The 19,160-nt window shown below is 40.8% G+C and overlaps 2 protein-coding genes across 3 annotated transcripts; both read left to right on the forward strand.

Moving 5' to 3' along the window:
- The first annotated feature begins 1,762 nt into the window (after positions 1 to 1,762).
- tph1a (tryptophan hydroxylase 1 (tryptophan 5-monooxygenase) a) lies at positions 1,763 to 7,117 on the forward strand. Of its 2 annotated transcripts, none has more exons than XM_005945614.2 (11): positions 1,763 to 1,967; positions 3,743 to 3,877; positions 3,978 to 4,161; positions 4,248 to 4,348; positions 4,441 to 4,508; positions 4,591 to 4,787; positions 4,891 to 5,026; positions 5,111 to 5,237; positions 5,348 to 5,443; positions 5,667 to 5,800; positions 5,950 to 7,116. In XM_005945614.2, the coding sequence occupies exons 1-11, from the start codon at positions 1,878 to 1,880 to the stop codon at positions 6,122 to 6,124; spliced, it is 1,443 nt and encodes a 480-aa protein (XP_005945676.1). In that variant the 5' UTR covers positions 1,763 to 1,877; the 3' UTR covers positions 6,125 to 7,116. The 2 variants fall into 2 exon arrangements, with proteins under 2 accessions (XP_005945676.1, XP_014196628.1); XM_014341142.2 differs by lacking the exon at positions 1,763 to 1,967 and adding an exon at positions 2,743 to 2,998 and having other exon boundaries at positions 5,950 to 7,117.
- A 1,458-nt stretch (positions 7,118 to 8,575) lies between these two features.
- On the forward strand, positions 8,576 to 19,159 carry sergef (secretion regulating guanine nucleotide exchange factor). Its single transcript, XM_005945607.2, has 11 exons — positions 8,576 to 8,681; positions 8,958 to 9,096; positions 9,420 to 9,572; positions 11,808 to 11,902; positions 12,074 to 12,134; positions 12,496 to 12,609; positions 12,702 to 12,764; positions 12,996 to 13,154; positions 13,243 to 13,409; positions 15,584 to 15,620; positions 18,040 to 19,159. Exons 1-11 carry the CDS (start codon positions 8,640 to 8,642, stop codon positions 18,225 to 18,227), a joined length of 1,218 nt encoding a protein of 405 aa, XP_005945669.1. The 5' UTR covers positions 8,576 to 8,639; the 3' UTR covers positions 18,228 to 19,159.
- Position 19,160: the final 1 nt, after the last annotated feature.

The raw sequence follows: 19,160 nt of genomic DNA on the forward strand, positions 1-19,160 counted from the left end.
TATATTATGAGGGAATTTGGATGTGCTCGGTGCCCTGTGTGCAACACAGTCTTACTTGATTCTTGAAAGGTACCGTTCGTTAGAGAGCCCTGAACAATACTGACACACTGTTCATTAGGCTGCTTTCCTCTCCTCGTGCTCAAGAGGCAAGACACAATACTTTGCAGAGGAAAAAAATGTTCCATCTATTAACATTTCTCTAGTGGCCACAATACCTGCCAGAGCACTCTTTATTGCTTTACACAGCAGCAGTCTTCTTAATAACCTTCAACATATTGTGGTGTGAATAAAGAGCCTCTGGATTACAAAGACTTTTATCAGAGGTCTATATTGCATCATATGGAGACTGATTTATTCTTAAAAAATGATCTGCGCTGATTCCTTCATATTTTATGACATGTTGAATTAGTTTAGTTTTTTTCTAGCAGTGCACCAAAATGACAAACACAGACATATACAAATATATATATAGTGTCTTTTTTTAGGTTTTGTTTTTTCTTCCTATTGCTAATAAATACTGTTATTATGTTCTTAAAATTAGGATTGAGGAAATTGGGAAATTTAACTTCTAACTTATCACAAATCCTTAGGTTTAAAAAGCTGGGTATCTGAACTTAAACGGTTAACTGACATTTTTATTTCATCTCCCTAAATAAACAACAGAGTTCCTGTTTCAGTGCTTCTTACCATAATGTAACTTAATGAAATTCTGATTTGTTTATGTTCAGCCTGTGTTTTGTTACCCAGGCTGTGCATATTGTGTTTGCACAGTGGAGCAGAAATGTTCACCTTCTACATGGAAGCAATAAGGAGCTTAAGCTAACAGTAAGGTAAACATGTTTACGCGTTCTTTGCTACAAACTTTATGGCCACATCACATCAGTGCGAGTCTTAAGAGGCTGTCAGGTGAACACTTCTAGCTCCAGCTCTACCTTACACAACATCTGAGGAGGAAGTTCCCTTCATTGCCCGCTTGGGTTGTGTAAAGCATCTGTCCGTGTCACGAGTGACACAGCCCAGGACCACCTGAGACAAACAGCATGTGCATTAGCCACATGTATCATCACATTAGATCAGCGAGCAGCTAAAAGAGCTTGCTAAGAGCCAGAGACATGTCACCCGTCCTATGTGTAAGGTGACTAAAGCTTAAGAGTAAACAGTGGTGTTATCTGTTTAAAGTAATGAGGTCTCTCACGTCCAGCGCCGCTTCACCTTGATTCTGTCTGTAGAGGCCTCTGAAGCTCTCTCTGCTTTCTGTCTTGATCTCATTTAAAAAGGTGCATTGTGTTAAAGAATGGAAAGCATGCAGATTATGTCTGTTATGTGCAAGAACTTAGAGGAGCTTATGGTGCGGGATTTCGAAGTGGGGGGGAGCATGTTTGGATCACTGGATGGAAGGCTGGTGGGCTACTTAAATCTTAAACCTCAATCTTTTCTTTGTCTCAGGGTGTCAGCAAGCAATAAGAATGACCTCTGTGTACCAATCTAACATGAGTTCACATTTAACATATTTAGTAATAGCTAAATAATTCAAACATTAAAAGAGAGAGAGAGAGAGAGCAAAGTTTCCTAATAGGCGTGAAACGTGATTGGTATTCTCCTGGTAAAATCTGATTTCGTGACTGATCGGGCCTTTAGGTGAATTAAAAAGACACCCCTTTCCCCCTAATGATGTGGGCGGTGCTGCTGCTCCTTTTCCATTTGCTGCTTTGGGTGAGCTTATTGCCCCCTCCCTATTTCTCAGTGCGGTTAAATAGCACGGCGCGCCACTCCACTGGGTAGACACCCCACTTTGCAAAGAGGAAAGCCAACTAAATAAAAAGGCCTGAAAGGGGAAAAACAAAAAACAAAAAAAACAAGAACAGCAGCACTTTAACATGTACTCAAACAAAATCGAAGGACCACGTAGAGGAAGATCTTTTGACTCTATGAACCTCGGCTTTGAAGAAAAACTGCTGAACAATGAGGTAAGAACTTCACAGAAAGAGAAGAAGGAGGAAGGTTTTATTATTCTATCTTAAAGAAACCCCTTTATCTTCGATCAAATCAATAGAAACAAACAAGATGAAGAACTTTTGCTTTGTTTTGTTTTTAAGTGACTTTTTTGGACAGTGGTGGGGAGATCTGTGCGGGTCATCTCATCGAATAAGCTTTCACTTTGTCGTCAGCGCAGATTAATTTAAGCCGTTTTGTTATACCGTAATTTACGTCAAAGAGTTAAGAGGGTTAAAGAAAGAGAGACATCTGAATTTGGTATGATAAAAGACACTTCAGTGCTCATGCTGAGCACCATTCGCAGACAGAGGAGATAAAAGATAAACCGATCAACCTGCAGTATGTGATGTCTCCAAGCACATGCAAGGGGAAAATAGAAAACGCTGACAGGTACTCCAGGACAATATCGCAGCTGCTTTAGACATGGAGATAAAACGAAAAACACACATGTTTAAACTGGAGTAAAAGAAATCAACGACGTTTAAGGCAGATTTCACAGCGGAACACGTTACTAAATCCTATTAAAGTAAAAGCTGGACAAATTATACCCCCATGCATGCAAATGTGATCACACCTGTTTTTAAAAAAATCTAACATTTTTTATGTTTCTCGTTTATACCCCTGGATTTAAAAAAAAAAATCGTATTTATTTCACAACTTTAAAAAGTAAAGTATTTGATGAGGGGAAGCGATGTTCTCCCACTTAACGGCCTAAAAAACGTGCGCGCTGTACTGATTAAGCGCTTCCCTAACGTGTGGCCAGATTTCAGAGTGGAGGGGAGCTAATAATAGGCTTCCCCGCTCTCCAAATGAGATTGCTGTAAGGCGATTCTTTGAGACAGAGACAAGTTCATCTTCGTTAAACCGAGACGCAAAACGTTGACCTCGGGCAGCGTCCTGATCCAGACTCCATGCACTAATGCTTTCAGGGATACTACCGGCAAGGGCTCACCGAAAACTGGTGTGCCGCGCGGTCTACACCATGTACGAAGGGCGAAATGTGGTAGGAAATAATTTAACTGAATTTAATTGTCTCACGTGAGGGGCGTGATCCTTTTAATCCAGTCTAAACGTTGGACTTTGGCATTATGTGCCTATTGTTTGATGACAAATTCGAAAGTTTTTGGGGGGGAGAGCGGGTTAATTTTTTTTTAAAAAATACCTCAATAAGCAGTATACAGGTAGAGTAAAGGAGAAAACTTTGGAGTCAATCAAAACAGATTAGTTATTCTGTGCTGTTGGCATCTTAACAGCCTCGCTGCTAAAATCTGAGGCAGGATTAAAATAATTTTCCCCTGGCGTGTGCAGCGCGCACAGGCACGCGTCAACGTGAGAGCGCTATCCGAGGTGCTGAACTGGACAAAGAAGTTGGTCAGCCTTAATCTGAGCCCTGCCTGTGCGCATGCACTGCACTTCCATTACTCATTTTTTACACCAGCGATGTCAAGAAAAAGCCAATGATTCCCTTTAGAGTAACAAATATACCTGCCAGTGTATGTTTTAAAGACTGACTGACTGTCTGCAACTCTTTATATTTATAGGATTATTATTGTTGTTATTTAGGATGGTTTTATAGTCTTAAGTAATTAGAAGCTCTGCATCAAGTCTGTGGATAAGTGCAATATGTAGACTTAATTATTATTTTAAAGCCAGTTTAGATTGGCTAGCAAACGTTCATTTGCTCCACTGTTTTTTTTCTCCCTATTATACACAACTGAATCTCTCTGTCTTTGTTGATCATTTTCAGATAAACAAGTCAACCTTCACCAAAATTGAAGAAAACAACGAAAAGAAGAATTCATCAGAGAAAGGGAGAGCGACAATCATCTTTTCCTTGAAGAATGAAGTTGGGGGACTTGTAAAGGCACTCAAACTCTTCCAGGTACATCCCCCAAACCCTGCTCCTTTTTACAGAATGACTTGATTGCGACACATTGTTAGCTTTGAAATGAATAAAGAATTCTTTTGTTTTATTCTCGCAGGAAAACCACGTGAACCTTGTACACATTGAGTCCAGGAAATCCAAAAGACGCAACTCTGAGTTTGAAATTTTTGTGGACTGTGACAGCAACCACGAGCAACTGAATGAAATCATCCAGCTGCTGCGGAAGCATGTGAATGTGGTGGATATGGAGCCTCCAGATAACTCCTGTCTACGCGAGGAAGGTGAGAAAGTAGTGAGTGAATACACTCCAGATGCTGAATTAAAGGTACAACATTAAATTTGAGCACCTTTTTTCTTCTGTTCTCAGATATGTATGAAGTACCCTGGTTCCCAAAGAAGATTTCAGACTTGGATAAGTGTGCTAACCGAGTCCTGATGTATGGATCTGAACTGGATGCTGACCATCCGGTACATTATCAACCTGCTGCCTCACTTCAGCAAATAAAACCAAACTCTCTTAAAATGAAGCATTCTTATATTTTTACGTTTCTCTTTATCAGGGTTTCAAGGACAATGTCTATCGGAAAAGGCGAAAGTATTTTGCAGATCTTGCCATGGCCTACAAACAGTAAGTTTTGATCTATTTAAATGTCTATTGTATTTTTAAAAAAAATCATGATTCTTATGGAGTTTTTTCTGTCTTTTTCCAGTGGAGATCCCATTCCTCGTATTGAGTTCACACAGGAGGAAGTGAAGACTTGGGGTGTTGTGTACAGGGAGCTCAACAAGCTGTACCCTACCCACGCCTGCCGGGAATACTTGAAGAACTTGCCACTGCTGTCCAAATATTGTGAATGTCGGGAGGACAACATCCCTCAGCTGGAAGATGTGTCACGCTTCCTCAGGGGTAAATTATCAATTTTGATTAAAATATTCCTTTGATTTAAATCATTTTGTTCACTTTTAGCGGTGCAATCACTCAATGCAATATATTTTCACTATCTTTCTAGAACGTACTGGATTTACCATCAGGCCTGTGGCAGGTTACCTGTCCCCCCGTGACTTTCTTGCTGGTTTGGCATTCCGCGTTTTCCACTGCACCCAGTATGTGCGGCACAGCTCCGACCCCTTGTACACCCCTGAACCGTGAGTACTAGCCAATACTACATCTAAATATGTAATCTAAATGTTAATTTTGGTTTTAATATTTGGTTTTCTTTTATTATTAAGGGACACATGCCATGAGCTGCTGGGCCACGTCCCGCTGCTGGCAGAGCCCAGCTTTGCTCAGTTTTCTCAGGAGATTGGTCTCGCTTCACTTGGAGCCTCTGATGATTCAGTTCAAAAACTGGCCACTGTAAGAGTCACTGCTGCAATCTTATTTTCAAACAATATTTATGAAGATATTTCTTTTTCAAAATCCAACAAGGTCGTCCTAATTGCTTGTGTTCTTCTTCTGGGTTGCAGTGCTATTTCTTCACTGTGGAGTTTGGTCTATGCAAACAAGAGGGGCAGCTGCGAGCTTATGGAGCTGGACTTCTGTCATCTATCAGTGAGCTCAAGGTAAAGACATCCAAACAGGATGGTAGGATGCTACAGTGGGCACCTTTACCCAAAGAGCTTTAAAAACACAGACAGAATAGTCTTTTTACGTTACAAACTTGATCATATTCCACCTTAGGACACACAATAAATAATCTTTTTTTGTTGAGAAAATATAGATGCACATTTATTAAATGATCAATTTGTGTTTTCAACATCTCCACTGTGTGTCTCTCTCTGACAGCATGCGCTCTCTGGTAATGCAAGGATAATGCCTTTCGACCCCAAAATTACATCAAAGCAGGAATGCATCATCACAACGTTTCAGGATGTCTACTTTGTGTCAGACAGCTTTGAGGAGGCCAAAGTCAAAATGAGGTGAGCTTAATTGTAAAGACTGTGTTGTAAAGACTACAACACTCAGCATTTAACTTATACATTATAATATATAGGTAGACCCAGCAAGAATAGCTGTAAGCTTTTTAAGCTAAACTGCTGATAGCATATTATTTAATATTGTGTTTCAGGGAGTTTGCCAAGACCATCAAGCGTCCCTTCACGGTTCGATACAACCCCTACACCCAGAGTGTGGACGTGCTAAAAGACACTCCCAGCATCAACAGTGTGGTGGAGGAGCTGCGACACGAGCTTGACATCGTCGGTGACGCACTCAGCCGGCTGAACAAACACCTGGGTGTCTGACTGCGCACAGTTCACATGGAGTTACACTGACAGTCTGTCATCCCCGGCACTGCTGTAGAGACGTTGCTTGTGTGTTGTCCTTTGCCAGTAACATGAATGTGTGTCGTTTTTTTTTTTGCAAAAATGTTCTATCGTCTCCACTGCATGGTTTATATAGCTTACACAATTTACAGGTGCACTAGGTATGTTTAGTCACTAACTTTAAGATATTTGACAAACCCAAAGAGCTGCTTAATCTGAGGTACTATTTGGCTTCTATATTCCAAACAGTTTCTGTGCTTTGATGGTACTTCAGTTCACTTTTGAAACACTTCCAGCTGTTACAGACACCTCCAATTGTTATTTCTGCTTTTGTATATGATTGTGTGAGTTTTCTTTTCTTTTTTTTGTAAATCATTTCATTCTTCTTCTTCATGTTTAATACTCCTCTCTTCAGTGAAATGTTTAAAATGTACCTTCTTTGTATTTGTCTTTTGGCGTGTGTGTGTGTGTGTAATATTCCTTTTTTGTGTGCTGTTGAGGGAAATTATGAAAGTGACACCTTTAACTAGCTGTTCTTATAAGAATGCTCTTGTGATTGATTATGATCGATTTGACCCATGTCAGCGATTACTTTACAGTGATGATTTTTAATACTTCCTCTTGAATTGAATTCAGTTGTAGAACTCCAGAAATCAAGACATTATTTTTCTACTGTAAAGAAATATAGAAATTAGAACTAGGTTATGAATCAAACAAAAAAAATTTGAATAAAAAAGTCATTTGTGTGTTTATAGCATGCCAAAACAGTTGTTTAATTGTTGATTTATTACTTTTATTAGTTTTTGTGGATGTAACTTTGTTATTGAACCCTGAGGATGCTGCTGCTGTTGATGATAGACATGCAAGATGATGGCAGCGAAGACTCTGAAAGTGATTATAACAATTATTTTGAGGCTGGAGTTTGCAAAATCTCAATAAAGTGTTGCAGAAAAAAATATGCCTTTGATTTGAGAGCCAGGACGCTTATTGCCTAATGAAAAAGTCCAACTGGGAACAGAACTTTCCAAGATAGGTAGCAGAAAAATCAATAATGACTCTTAAACGCATTTCGTGGACACGTGAATGGCGTCATACAATTTCATTTTTATTATGTTGTTATTATTATATTATATTTATATTATTTATTTATACTTTGAGGATCTGATGAATGAAGAAAATGAGAAAGAGAGTTAGTGAATCTGGAAGTACAAAGGATTATTAAGGAGAAAGAGGATGAAGACTGGAAAGGTGCTAGGTCCAGATGATAAACGTGGAGATAAAGCACATGCCAGGGTGCAAATAGAGGAACCGCACCAGAGAAATATGTGAGGGTGGCGCAGGACATCTATGAGGACAGCAAGACAGTGGTGAGGTGGGGGTGGGATAACATCAGAGACTAGCCCTTGTTGTTTTCAGTGGTTGGTGGGCAGACTGACAGAGGTCAGGCAGGAGTCTCTGTGGACAATGATGTTTGCAGACAGCAATATGATTTGTAGTGATAGAGCAGGTGGAAGACAGCCTGGAGAGATGGAGGTATGCTCTGGGGAGAAGAGGAATTAAAGTCACTAGAAGGAAGACAGAATAAATATGTGTGAACAGTGAAGATGCCAGGAGGAGAGGCAGCAAAGGTGGATGAGTTTGAATATCTGAGGTCAGTAATCCAACAGACAGAGCAGAAAACTTACTTTACTGCCCAGCTTAAGAAATTGGTCTGATTTAACACATCAAAACTATAGTTTCAAGAAATGACACACATAATGGTAGCTTATATTTAAAGGTGAATAAAATTAAAACTTAGGTAGCAGCATAATAGTGCTGCCCAGATTATTCTAAATTTGTCACCTGAAGAATTTGATCATTTAGCATTGAAGTTGTTTTTTTGTGAAGCTGTAGTCTCTTCTGCAGTGGCGTTACAATCGATACTGAAATATCGATTCCTCCATACCAGACATTTATGATCTAGAATTGATTCTCATATTAAAATATCAACATTTTAGTGATTTGAGGTAAATTTGTAGTTTATGATTAACAAGAACACATTGGAGCGTAACTGTATTATTGGGATCCTAGGAACTACTTCCACTACTTCCACCTGTCGTGGTGATATGTGAAATACGGCTGTATAAATGCATCAGGGCTTATGTGTGTTTACTCTCTCAATCAGTGATAATGGGTGATAGTAAGGCAAGTCACGTGTGGAGCTATTTCAGCTCCACAAACAGCCGAAACGTGGTTTGGCAAAACCACAAACCTTGTCGAACACAAACAAGTTAATCATAACACAGAATATGATGATGAGTTTATGTTGAGGTGAATAAAAAAAATCCACCCATTATTTTACCAGATATTATGTATCTGTATGTTAGATATTGTTAGATATTACATTTCTACAAAGTCATAACTTAGTTTGTAACTTTTGCCACTCATATATCCGTTTTAAGCGCCTTCGCGACAGTGTCGCAAAGCATACTTGAGTGTTTAGCCCAGATACTCCATGGAAACACACGCACGGTTGGAGTTTTGTTTACATTCTTGGGTAAGTTTGTTATATTGAACAGTACACTGTAAAAGTCGCGTATATCTGGTTGTGTAATTCCTTTATTTAAATGCAAGGAACAAAGTGACTCTTCAATTGGAAACGCAGAAGACGTAGCACTTTTGCTAACGTTAGCTTAACTAGCGTCCAAACTTACTGTCTTTACAAGTGAGGCGACAAAAAACAGATGTTAACATCTGGTTCACGGTCACCTGAGCACTGATAGTAGTTTTCGGTCTGTCATATACTTTTATTAAGCTGTGCTGTTATTGTCAGGGAGCCAACAGTTACGGGCAACTGAGCCAGGGACATGTAGAGGACCAGGCTTTGCCCCGGCTCTCTAACATTGCTGCCCTACAAAACAGGCCAGTCCGGGCTGTCAGCGGCGGTGGGGGACACTCCGTAGTTATTACCGGTACGTATCCTTTCGTCCTATATTAAACACAAACTTCAGCCCACCAGCGAATGATGTTTGTAGTCTGTTGTGGTATTGTGAGCAAGACCTTCATAAGTCATGTGGCGCCTCCTTCTGGCCAGTGAAATTAATTGTTTGTTTTTATATGTTGATAATCTGTTAATGCAAAAATTATGAATGATCTAACAGCAAACGGTAGAAGCAAACTTCCACTCAGTTCAGTCTCGTTTGTTTAAGTAAATGTCTAGAGTGAGTGTACAGGTGTAACTGTCCCAAAAATAACCCATCTAAGTAAAATCTTTGATTGTTTCCATGCTGGACAGAGTGTGGCCAGGTGTTTGTGTGTGGACAGAATAACAGAGGCCAGCTGGGACTTGGCCACAGTGGAGACATCGCAACTCTTCAGCACTGCCCCATCCTGAATCAGAGAGTCACAGACATCGCCTGTGGTTGGGATTTTACCCTTCTTCTCACTGGTGAGCAGTCAGCACCGTTTCCTACCAGGAATTTATCCTCATTTCTAGTTGTACTTGGTTTAAGGGTGATATTGCTAGCCAAACCACAGGTGTTTCTTTGGGGCAGGGATAATAGATCTTTTATGGCAATGTTAGTTTTTATTCTAATATAACATTTTATTATATTTGAATAATACAATAGATGAATTGTATATAGAGTGGCTGATAGAGTGGCTTGCAAAAGTATTCGGCCCCCTTGAACTTCTCCACATATTGTCACATTACAGCCACAAACATGAATCAATTTTATTGGAATTCCACGTGAGACCAATACAAAGTGGTGTACACTTAAGTGGAACGAAAATCATACATGATTCCAAACATTTTCTACAAATAACTGAAAAGTGGGGTGTGCGTTATTATTCAGCCCCGTTTGGTCTGAGTGCAGTCAGTTGCCCATAGACATTGCCTGATGAGTGCTAATGACTAAATAGAGTGCACCTGTGTGTAATTTAATGTCAGTACAAATACAGCTGCTCTGTGACGGCCTCAGAGGTTGTCTAAGAGAATATTGGGAGCAACAACACCATGAAGTCCAAAGAACACACCCCACTTTGCAGTTATTCATTTGTAAAAAACTGCAAAGTGGGCTGTGCGTAATTATTCAGTCCATACTTTGTAGAACCACCTTTTGCTGCAATTACAGCTGCCAGTCTTTTAGGGTATGTCTCTACCAGCTTTGCACATCTACAGACTGAAATCCTTGCCCATTCTTCTTTGCAGCTCCAGCTCAGTCAGATTAGATGGACAGCGTTTGTGAACAGCAGTTTTCAGATCTTGCCACAGATTCTCGATTGGATTTAGATCTGGACTTTGACTGGGCCATTCTAACACATGGATGTGTTTGTTTTAAACCATTCCATTGTTGCCCTGGCTTTATGTTTAGGGTCGTTGTCCTGCTGGAAGGTGAACCTCCGCCCCAGTCTCAAGTCTTTTGCAGACTCCAAGAGGTTTTCTTCCAAGATTACCCTGTATTTGGCTTCATCCATCTTCCCATCAACTCTGACCAGCTTCCCTGTCCCTGCTGAAGATAAGCACCCCCAGAGCATGATGCTGCCACCACCATATTTGACAGTGGGGATGGCGTTCAGAGTGATGTGCAGTGTTAGTTTTCCGCCACACATAGCGTTTGCATTTTGGTTTCATCTGACCAGAGCACCTTCTTCCACATTTTTGCTGTGTCCCCCACATGGCTTGTGGCAAAGTGCAAACAGGACTTCTTATGGTTTTCTGTTAACAATGGCTTTCTTCTTGCCACTCTTCCATAAAGGCCAACTTTGTGCAGTGCACGACTAATAGTTGTCCTATGGACAGATTCCCCCACCTGAGCTGTAGATCTCTGCAGCTCGTCCAGAGTCACCATGGGCCTCTTGGCTGCATTTCTGATCAGCGCTCTTCTTGTTCGGCCTGTGAGTTTAGGTGGACGGCCTTGTCTTGGTAGGTTTACAGTTGTGTCATACTCCTTCCATTTCTGAATGATCGCTTGAACAGTGCTCCGTGGGATGTTCAAGGCTTGGGAAATCTTTTTGTAGCCCAAGCCTGCTTTAAATTTCTCAATAATTTTATCCCTGACCTGTCTGGTGTGTTCTTTGACTTCATGGTGTTTTTGCTCCCAATATTCTCTTAGACAACCTCTGAGGCCGTCACAGAGCAGCTGTATTTGTACTGACATTAGATTACACACAGGTGCACTCTGTTTAGTCATTAGCACTCATCAGGCAATGTCTATGAGTAACTGACTGCACTCAGACCAAACGGGGCTGAATAATAACGCAAATCCCACTTTTCAGTTATTTATTTGTAAAAAGAAATGTTTGGAATCATGTATGATTTCCGTTCCACTTCTCATGTGTACACCACTTTGTGTTGGTCTTTCAGGTGGAATTCCAATAAAATTGATTCATGTTTGTGGCTGTAATGTGACAAAATGTGGGAAAGTTCAAGGGGGCCGAATACTTTTGCAAGCCACTGTATATTATCCTTAGACCATTATGATACATGTGTTTCTAGAAAAAGGGTGGGAAAAAAACTAACTCACATTCATTGCTATATTGTCAAAAAAAAAAAACCCTACATATTTAACAGAATGGGAATAACGGAGGACACCTTAACTACTTTCCACTCATCCAAAAGCGTAATTTTTCAGTGTGTCTTAGTTAAAGGCATATTTCTTTTCTTGTTATGGCACACTCTCAGACGGTGGGCAACTATTAGCATGTGGTTCCAATGCATTTGGGCAACTGGGTGTTGGAGAGACTGTGACACATTCAGCAGATCTACTGGTTGTTGAGGTGAGAACACATTGGGGGTGCAGTTTTTATAAAGTAAAGTTTTTAATTTATTTTTTTAAAATATCCATTCAATACATCTTGAGTGATCTACATTAGTATAAATGATCTTTACTTACCTGTCATCTTAATCACTTTCATTAAGGCAGATGTCATTGTGCTGTATGTTGACAGAATCTGAAGGAGCCACTAGTTAGTGTAGCAGCGGGACTCCGACACTCACTTGCTGTTACTGGTAAGGTAGCATTGTGAACGGCCCTCGTTTTTTTTTAACATCTGCCAAAGTGGTTACATGATTGGTTTTATGCCTGTCTTTATGTTTCTTTGTCTTTATGTTTCTTAGCTGTATTTATAATATATATATATATATATATATATATACGGCTGTTTGTGGAGCTGAAATAGCCTTTTATCAAATTTTAACTTTGGCTTGATGTTCTCAAGAAAATACCATAAACCACTCTGCAACCAGATATCTTTCATCTCATAGGACTTTGTGCATGCAGGGAATTTTCAGTCTTGGTGGAGGTATGCACTCTGACTGCTCCTGTTTTTCATGTGAAGCTATAAATCCTGTAATTCTGTTTGACTTTCAGGCTCAGGCTGTGTTTATCAGTGGGGAACTGGTCTTTTCAGTTATGCTAAGAGAGCATTCAGTCCACATGCTGTCCCATCTCACTTTAACTCTAAGGTGCCCTGTCTGGTACCAGGTAACGTAAGCTGTACTGAACATAAATAATTAATAATTTATTCTATTATTGGTGATTTGTAGATGTGACAGATATTTATGACCTTGTTGCAGGTCTGGATCAAAGAATATCACACCGGGTAACTGCAGGGTCAGCACACTGTGTGTGCCTTACAGGTAGGATGGTAGTGAGTTGCTTCAATATGTTCTGCAATAATAAGCTATGTATTTTGCACTGCTCATTCATAGGGACAATTTACACACATAAGCACACTTCTTTATCATACATCAAGTCTGCCCTCTCTGATGTCCTGTAATTAGTTCACCAGAGCATCTCAATTGCTGTTCTGCTTTTTTGCTGCTGCTTGTGCTGAATGAAGAGTAATGCTGTCGCTGTCATGTGTGCAGGAGATGGCAATTTGTTTCTGTGGGGAAGCAACAAGCATGGTCAGCTGACCACCACAGAGCCCTTCCTGTCTTCTCCCACTCTTCTGAAGCGATCTCTGCTGGATGGAGAAAAAGTGATAAATGTGTGGAGCGGCTGGACTCATAATGTTGCTCAGACAGGTACTCGGGTCTGTGATGTTCAGTAGTTTTTACAGGATTTAGAGGACAGTTGCCCAAACTGAAAAAGCAATCCCATTATCTGTTTCAGAGAGCGGGAGAGTGTTCACATGGGGAAGGGGAAATTATGGACAGCTGGGCCGTCAAATATCAGCCAGTGAGGACACAGAGCAGCAGCCAGCTGGCCCTGCGGCACAAGGTGGCACCCAGGAGGTTGGACTCCCTGCAGAGGTTGAAAACCTTTGTGGAGCAACACAGGTAGGAGTGTTTAGCACTTCGCCAGATGGCAGAACCTATAGCTGTGCTGCAATCAGTAACAATTAAATGTTTTCTTGACTTGTGTTTGGATTGTTGGTCTTGAGGATAGTGCTTTGTTGAAAATGCCAGTCGACGTCCAGCAGGAGGCAGCAGACAGTTACAGTTAAAGTAGCTGTTGATTGTTTAGTATAAGGCGAAGCATGTTTCCCCTGAACAGAAGGTTCTTAATGATTTGGATAATTATCTCTTATGTACAAAGGATACTCGCACTGTCATTATAGTTCAGCAGGGGGAAAAAAACGACTTGTGTTTATCAGTGAAGGCAGTTTTCTCTACTCCCGTAAGGACAATTACATGTGAATGGGATTGTAGCAACTAACCTGTAGTCTAAATAGTGACAATATGGTCATTGCCAATGAAGCAAATGTCAGGGACAAACAAGGACAAGCGCTCCTTTCATCTTTCCACTGCGCACAGATCATTGCAACAACACATAAGGTGTCAAAGCTTTGTCACCTTGTGTGTTGAGCGTGAAGTAAGATGAATTGGCTGAGTGGGATATGAATCACTCAGGCCACACTACTTTGTTAAAGCACTGTACATATACACTGACTGGCCACTTTTTAGGTACATCTACCAACAGCCAATCACATGACACCAACTGATGTATGAAGACGTGGTCAGGACGATGTGCTAAGGTTCAAACTGAACATCTGAATGTGAAAGAAAGGTCATGTAAGTGACTTTGAATGTGACATGGCTGTTAGTGTCAGGAGGGAGCCATGTGAGCATTACTGATGGACAAATTTCAACCCGTTAGTGGTTCATGATCAGTGGGTCAGTTTCTGTTAATCACTTGTTTTCTTTGTCAAATAAAGTACTACATGCAAAAGTCTATATTTTGCTACAAAAATGGGAATTCTGTACACTTATTTATTGGTTAAAGTGCAAACATACATGTAAATACAGTGAATAAGGAAAAAAACTGCGTTTGCACCTTTCTAACGAAGCTTAAAGTTGATATTTGTTATGGCTGCCTTTATTCTTTAACACTGCCTGAACTTTCTTAGGGAAGCTTTGTTGTAATTTCTGCAAGTAGTCTTCAGGAACAGTTCTCCAGGACCTTTGAAGGACCTTCAGACTAACTGTCATTCTGTTCTGTTCCCACACTGCTTCAATAATGTTGAGGTCTGGGCAGAGGGGAGGCCAATCCATGACCGATGGTGTCCCTGTACATGAGCTCAGTTAATCACATGCCCATCTCTTGCATGTTTTTCTATCCATCTATGCTTTTATTGTTTTCAGGATCGTTGTCATTGTGAAAACTAAAGCTGTTGCTAATTAGATGCGTTCCAGATAGTTCTGCATGACAAATCAAAATTTGACAGTACTTTCCATCAATTTTGACAAGAGCCACTGGCTAATGTGCACACCCAAGCCATGACACAACCTCCACTTTTCTTTTCTTTTTTTTACAGATGGCTGCAAACACTCACTGTTGTACCTCTATCCTGACCTCCTCCATGCAAATTGATAGTTATTTGAACTTTGAAAGACCTTCAAAAAACCTGGAGAACTATTGCTCAAGACTGCTTGCAAGACAGATTGCAAGAAAGTCTGGCTCTTTGGAACCAAAATATAAAGAAATGAGGGGTGGCTCAAGACAGTACTTTAATTGCATTTAACAGCCATGCAGTGGACTGTGTCTCATATGCAGGATTCAATTAGCATTTAAGCATGTCCACTCAATTCTTGTCATACTTGTGAAGGGGGAAGCAGGAGAAAAGGCCATTAAAATCTAAAAGGTTTCGGTCAGCAAAGGGCAAGACTGTATAAGCATCCTCAAATGGCTGCATTAACTCCTCCAGCAAGCCCAGCAGTGGCTTTTAAGAGTTATGAATCAGTTGGGTCTCTGCTATAGTTTCAATTTATATTATGCACTAAAGGGAATCGTATGCTGGAGTACCAAACGTATGTAAAGATGTGAAAAAAAATCATTATTAAATTATCAAATTTTAAAATTAAATCTAAGTGGCTTTATCTTGTCATCTTATTTAATTTGTAAGGGAGAATGCGATTAATTCAATTGTCAGTATCATATGTCATTGAATATTAGAGTCTTAAAATTGCACATTTGCTTTTCAACATGTATTTAAAAGTTATTTTCTCCACAGATTTGCTGTGGATCAGAACATAACCTTGCTACTGTAGGTGAGTGTGTTCTCTCAAAAATGTCCTTGCAGTTTCTTCACTTTTCTCCTAACTTATTATTCACATAATGCACAAGTGCACTCAACATTTCCATAGGAAACAAAAGCCTTTTATGAAAAATTAAAAGCAAAGTTTGAACTTACTGGGTTCTTTAAATTCTCATGGCTGAAATGAGAGACATCCTCAATGGCCTGAGGTGACTCTGGCTGTGTTTGCGTAAAGTAATGTAGAAGACACATCGGTGAGGCTAAACTATTTCAAGCTGCCCTCACCCCTGCTAAAAAGTTAGTGAGGGAGCTGTCTAATGCATTACAGTGTTAACAATTAATCCTTGTAAAGCTGCAGAGCATTTCTGAGGTCAGCTCATTGCTCAGTGGCTATTGCATGAGGATGTAATTACAGTGTGGATAGATGGATATCATTGACAGAAGCAATTACCCGAACAGGCCTGTAAAGGGGATGAATTAACCAGATGCCCATTTACAGGCAAGTTTTTCCAGTCATATGTTTGTAGAACGATCTCCCTTTGTCTGCTTAACCGCTGAACAGACGCCGCACACTCACATGCATCCCTCAAAGAGAACTGAACAAAGATAGACATGTCTGACTGCTTGTTTGCGATCGCTCATTAGATTAAATGTGCTTTTATTCTTGCCAGGCCTGCCAAAAGTCTCCTGCTTTTCTATAGTAACCAGCTAGGCATGTAAAAGGGTTTTTGGAAGTAAAATCTATCACATTAATTTTTGAACACTGACCCAGTTTTTTTTACATGAGCACGAATATAAATATCACAGATTATCACTGAAATACAGGCGCATGCTTCCATAAGAGAGGAAACTGTGAACATCGGTGGTGTTTCTGCAAGCATCCATGCCATTCACTGGTGTTAATCTCACTAATTGATAGCGATAATGAATGTGCGATTCTAATTTGAATATGTGGAAATTGTCCATCATCCATAGTTCGCGAGAAGCACTTTGAAAAAGTTGAGTTATGGGCCGTGAAGGCAGAACTAGCAAATAGAGGTCTCATCTGAACCTCCAGCATCTCAATCTTCTGCCACGCTCACCTCTCTTCCTCCTCCTGTCTGACGTGTGGTGGCAGGAGCAATGAAATAGCAAAACAGGATTGGAAGCGCAGACCTGAGTGCTGCTATTTCGGGTGCTGAAGTAGGTCAGGCGGAAAGGAACGGAGAGCATTGCATGCTGCTTATGATATCTGTTGCCTGCTCATCCTTTGCTCATTAGAACCTGAGCAAGTTCTCCTGGTGTGTGAAAATCATCAGCGGTGGTCAGAGGTAGGGAGATGGGTCAAAGACTCTGTGGCCACAGCTCATCCAATCTGAGGAAAGATTTTTGGTTCATGTGAACATTTTTCCACTTAATGGGATTGTAGAAGCACGAACACCTTAAATTAGAGCTGTATCTGTAGAATGATGCAAGTCACACTAAAAAAAAGGCAACCTCCGCTAAAAAAAAGGCAACCTCCGCAGACTGTGTCAATGTGGCGTTGTTATTTGGGTGTGAAATTTTAAACTGACAAATTTCAAAAACAAATAACAGCATTTGTTTGCATGCACAAATGGCCTTTTGGTTTGAGATTTCTTTTTTTTTTTTTTTTATTATCCTTTTGTCGTGCAGAATATTATGCAGACACTTTGTTGCCATGGAAACACTGATGTGCTATACTCCAGTCAGTGAGCCCATGAATTAAGCACAGCACCAAAATAAAGATTTTTTTCTTCCCAATGAACCAAATGTTTCAACACATTTAGTCCAATAATACTTTCTGAACACTAAATCAAAGAAAAGGTGTCAGTCCAGTCGTAAATACATGCACTGTCTTTAAGACGGGCACTACATGCATGTTTGTAACGCATAAGCGGTTTCTGGCAAACTGTCACATTGGCATGAGCTGCTTGGCATGGCATCGAGGTCTGTGAACTGGTGAAAACATATGCGTCTTTCTGGCAAGCGCTGCAGCTTTTCGGGGACGAGCTGAAAACGCAGACAAAGACAAAGACAACCTCGCGATGAAACAAATGAAAAGATGACACGAAAGGCACACGACTGCAGTACGGGGAGAGCTTGAAGATGTGTTACCCTTGAGAAAGCAAGCTCGCTTCTGTTGTCATGGCAATGGAGCCTGTTAGGTAACTGTGTTGCCATGGCACGTGTCTCCTCGGTGATGCAGACCTGACCACACCCACCGATAGGCTCTCCAGCTGTGAAGAGCAGCGAGGCTTTGTTATTGACCAAGTGTCAGGGTGGGGAACAGGAGCTGTGTGTGTTTTCTTTTGCACCCTGTTTTTTTTGTAATCCAGGATGCTGATTTTAGCCTACATTGTACACACTGTACTACAGCTCCCTCATTCTCTCTCCTGTCAGTTACACTGACCCATGATCCTTCTCCCTTTCAGGGGGAAGTCTCTTCTCGTGGGGCTGGAATGAACATGGAATGTGCGGAGACGGCTCGCAGGCCAACGTCTTTCATCCACAGCTCGTTCCTGGTCTAAGACCTGTTCTCATTGGCTGCGGAGCCGGACACTCCATGGCAGTTTGCGCTGCAACGACCGGCACAGAAAAAAATTCTGCACCACTCGAGTAACGCTGGAGCAGGGACATTTATTCTGCATGACAATCAGAGGCTATAAAAAGCGAATGCTTTGGGGAGTTAACACTTTTGTGTTTTAGTGGTTTATCGGTGCCCTGTGAAACCCACGTGCGATCATTTTAAGTGCCCTTGACTCAACACTAACTTTCACATGTTAAAAGGCTACCTGAGCTACTTGAAGGGGTCACACTTTAATCTGCAGTTTGTCATAAATATCCTTGTATGGTTCTGTGATTTATGTTTCATGTGGCCATAATTTGTCTATGATGGACACGATGGGGTCAATGGCTTTGCAGGGTATGGCCACGCCTGTAGCTGCAACTCCACCTGACGTGTTTGCCTTCCTCAATGAAGCTGTTACAGGTCATATGAGGGATGGGCTAGACTAGTGTTACAGCTCCATCTTCTCATGTCAGGGGTTTTATTGCTGTGATCTTGAATGTCAGGAGGCAGTCAATCTCAGCAATCCATGGTGAAAAATTCTCTGTCATGTGATGTACCACTCGCACATACACACAACAGCATTTTATTTCCCATTTTTCTACTGGTCTATCAATTATTTATGCCTTTGCCCATCTGTGTCATATTCTTTGATTTTCTGTTTGTCTGATTTGCACCACTTTCATACTTCATTAATCTTGGAAGAAACTCATCCACTGGACATGACCCAACCTACATATTTATAAGGAGTAGACCTCCGCAGTGCAGCACCTGGATACCAACTGCAGTTGTTAAGGCAGTGCCTTTGAGAAAGGCAGTGAAGGTACTCAGAAAAGCTGATGCCGACTTTTCCGTGACTTTCTTTTATATGGAAATTTTTACTTTAAATGTTCATATAAGTTAAATGTGGAAACATTAAAAAATGTTAAAGTGCTTTTACCAGGATTATGTTCGGGATGGGAAAATAAATGGACACTCGCTGAAAAG

Source organism: Haplochromis burtoni, unplaced genomic scaffold, assembly GCF_018398535.1.
Source record: "Haplochromis burtoni strain Fernald_Lab_line unplaced genomic scaffold, NCSU_Asbu1 Contig_77, whole genome shotgun sequence".
Lineage (NCBI taxonomy): Eukaryota > Metazoa > Chordata > Actinopteri > Cichliformes > Cichlidae > Haplochromis > Haplochromis burtoni.

Excerpts from the sequence above, each read along its gene's own strand:
- sergef (XM_005945607.2), top strand. The coding sequence starts at position 8,640 with ATGGAAACACACGCACGGTTGGAGTTTTGTTTACATTCTTGG. Across the intron at positions 9,097-9,419 it reads ACACTCCGTAGTTATTACCG|AGTGTGGCCAGGTGTTTGTG; the intron begins GTACGTATCCTT and ends CATGCTGGACAG. Across the intron at positions 12,765-12,995 it reads ACACTGTGTGTGCCTTACAG|GAGATGGCAATTTGTTTCTG; the intron begins GTAGGATGGTAG and ends TCATGTGTGCAG.
- tph1a (XM_005945614.2), top strand. The coding sequence starts at position 1,878 with ATGTACTCAAACAAAATCGAAGGACCACGTAGAGGAAGATCTTTTGAC. Across the intron at positions 5,027-5,110 it reads CCCTTGTACACCCCTGAACC|GGACACATGCCATGAGCTGC; the intron begins GTGAGTACTAGC and ends TTTATTATTAAG. Across the intron at positions 5,801-5,949 it reads GAGGCCAAAGTCAAAATGAG|GGAGTTTGCCAAGACCATCA; the intron begins GTGAGCTTAATT and ends ATTGTGTTTCAG.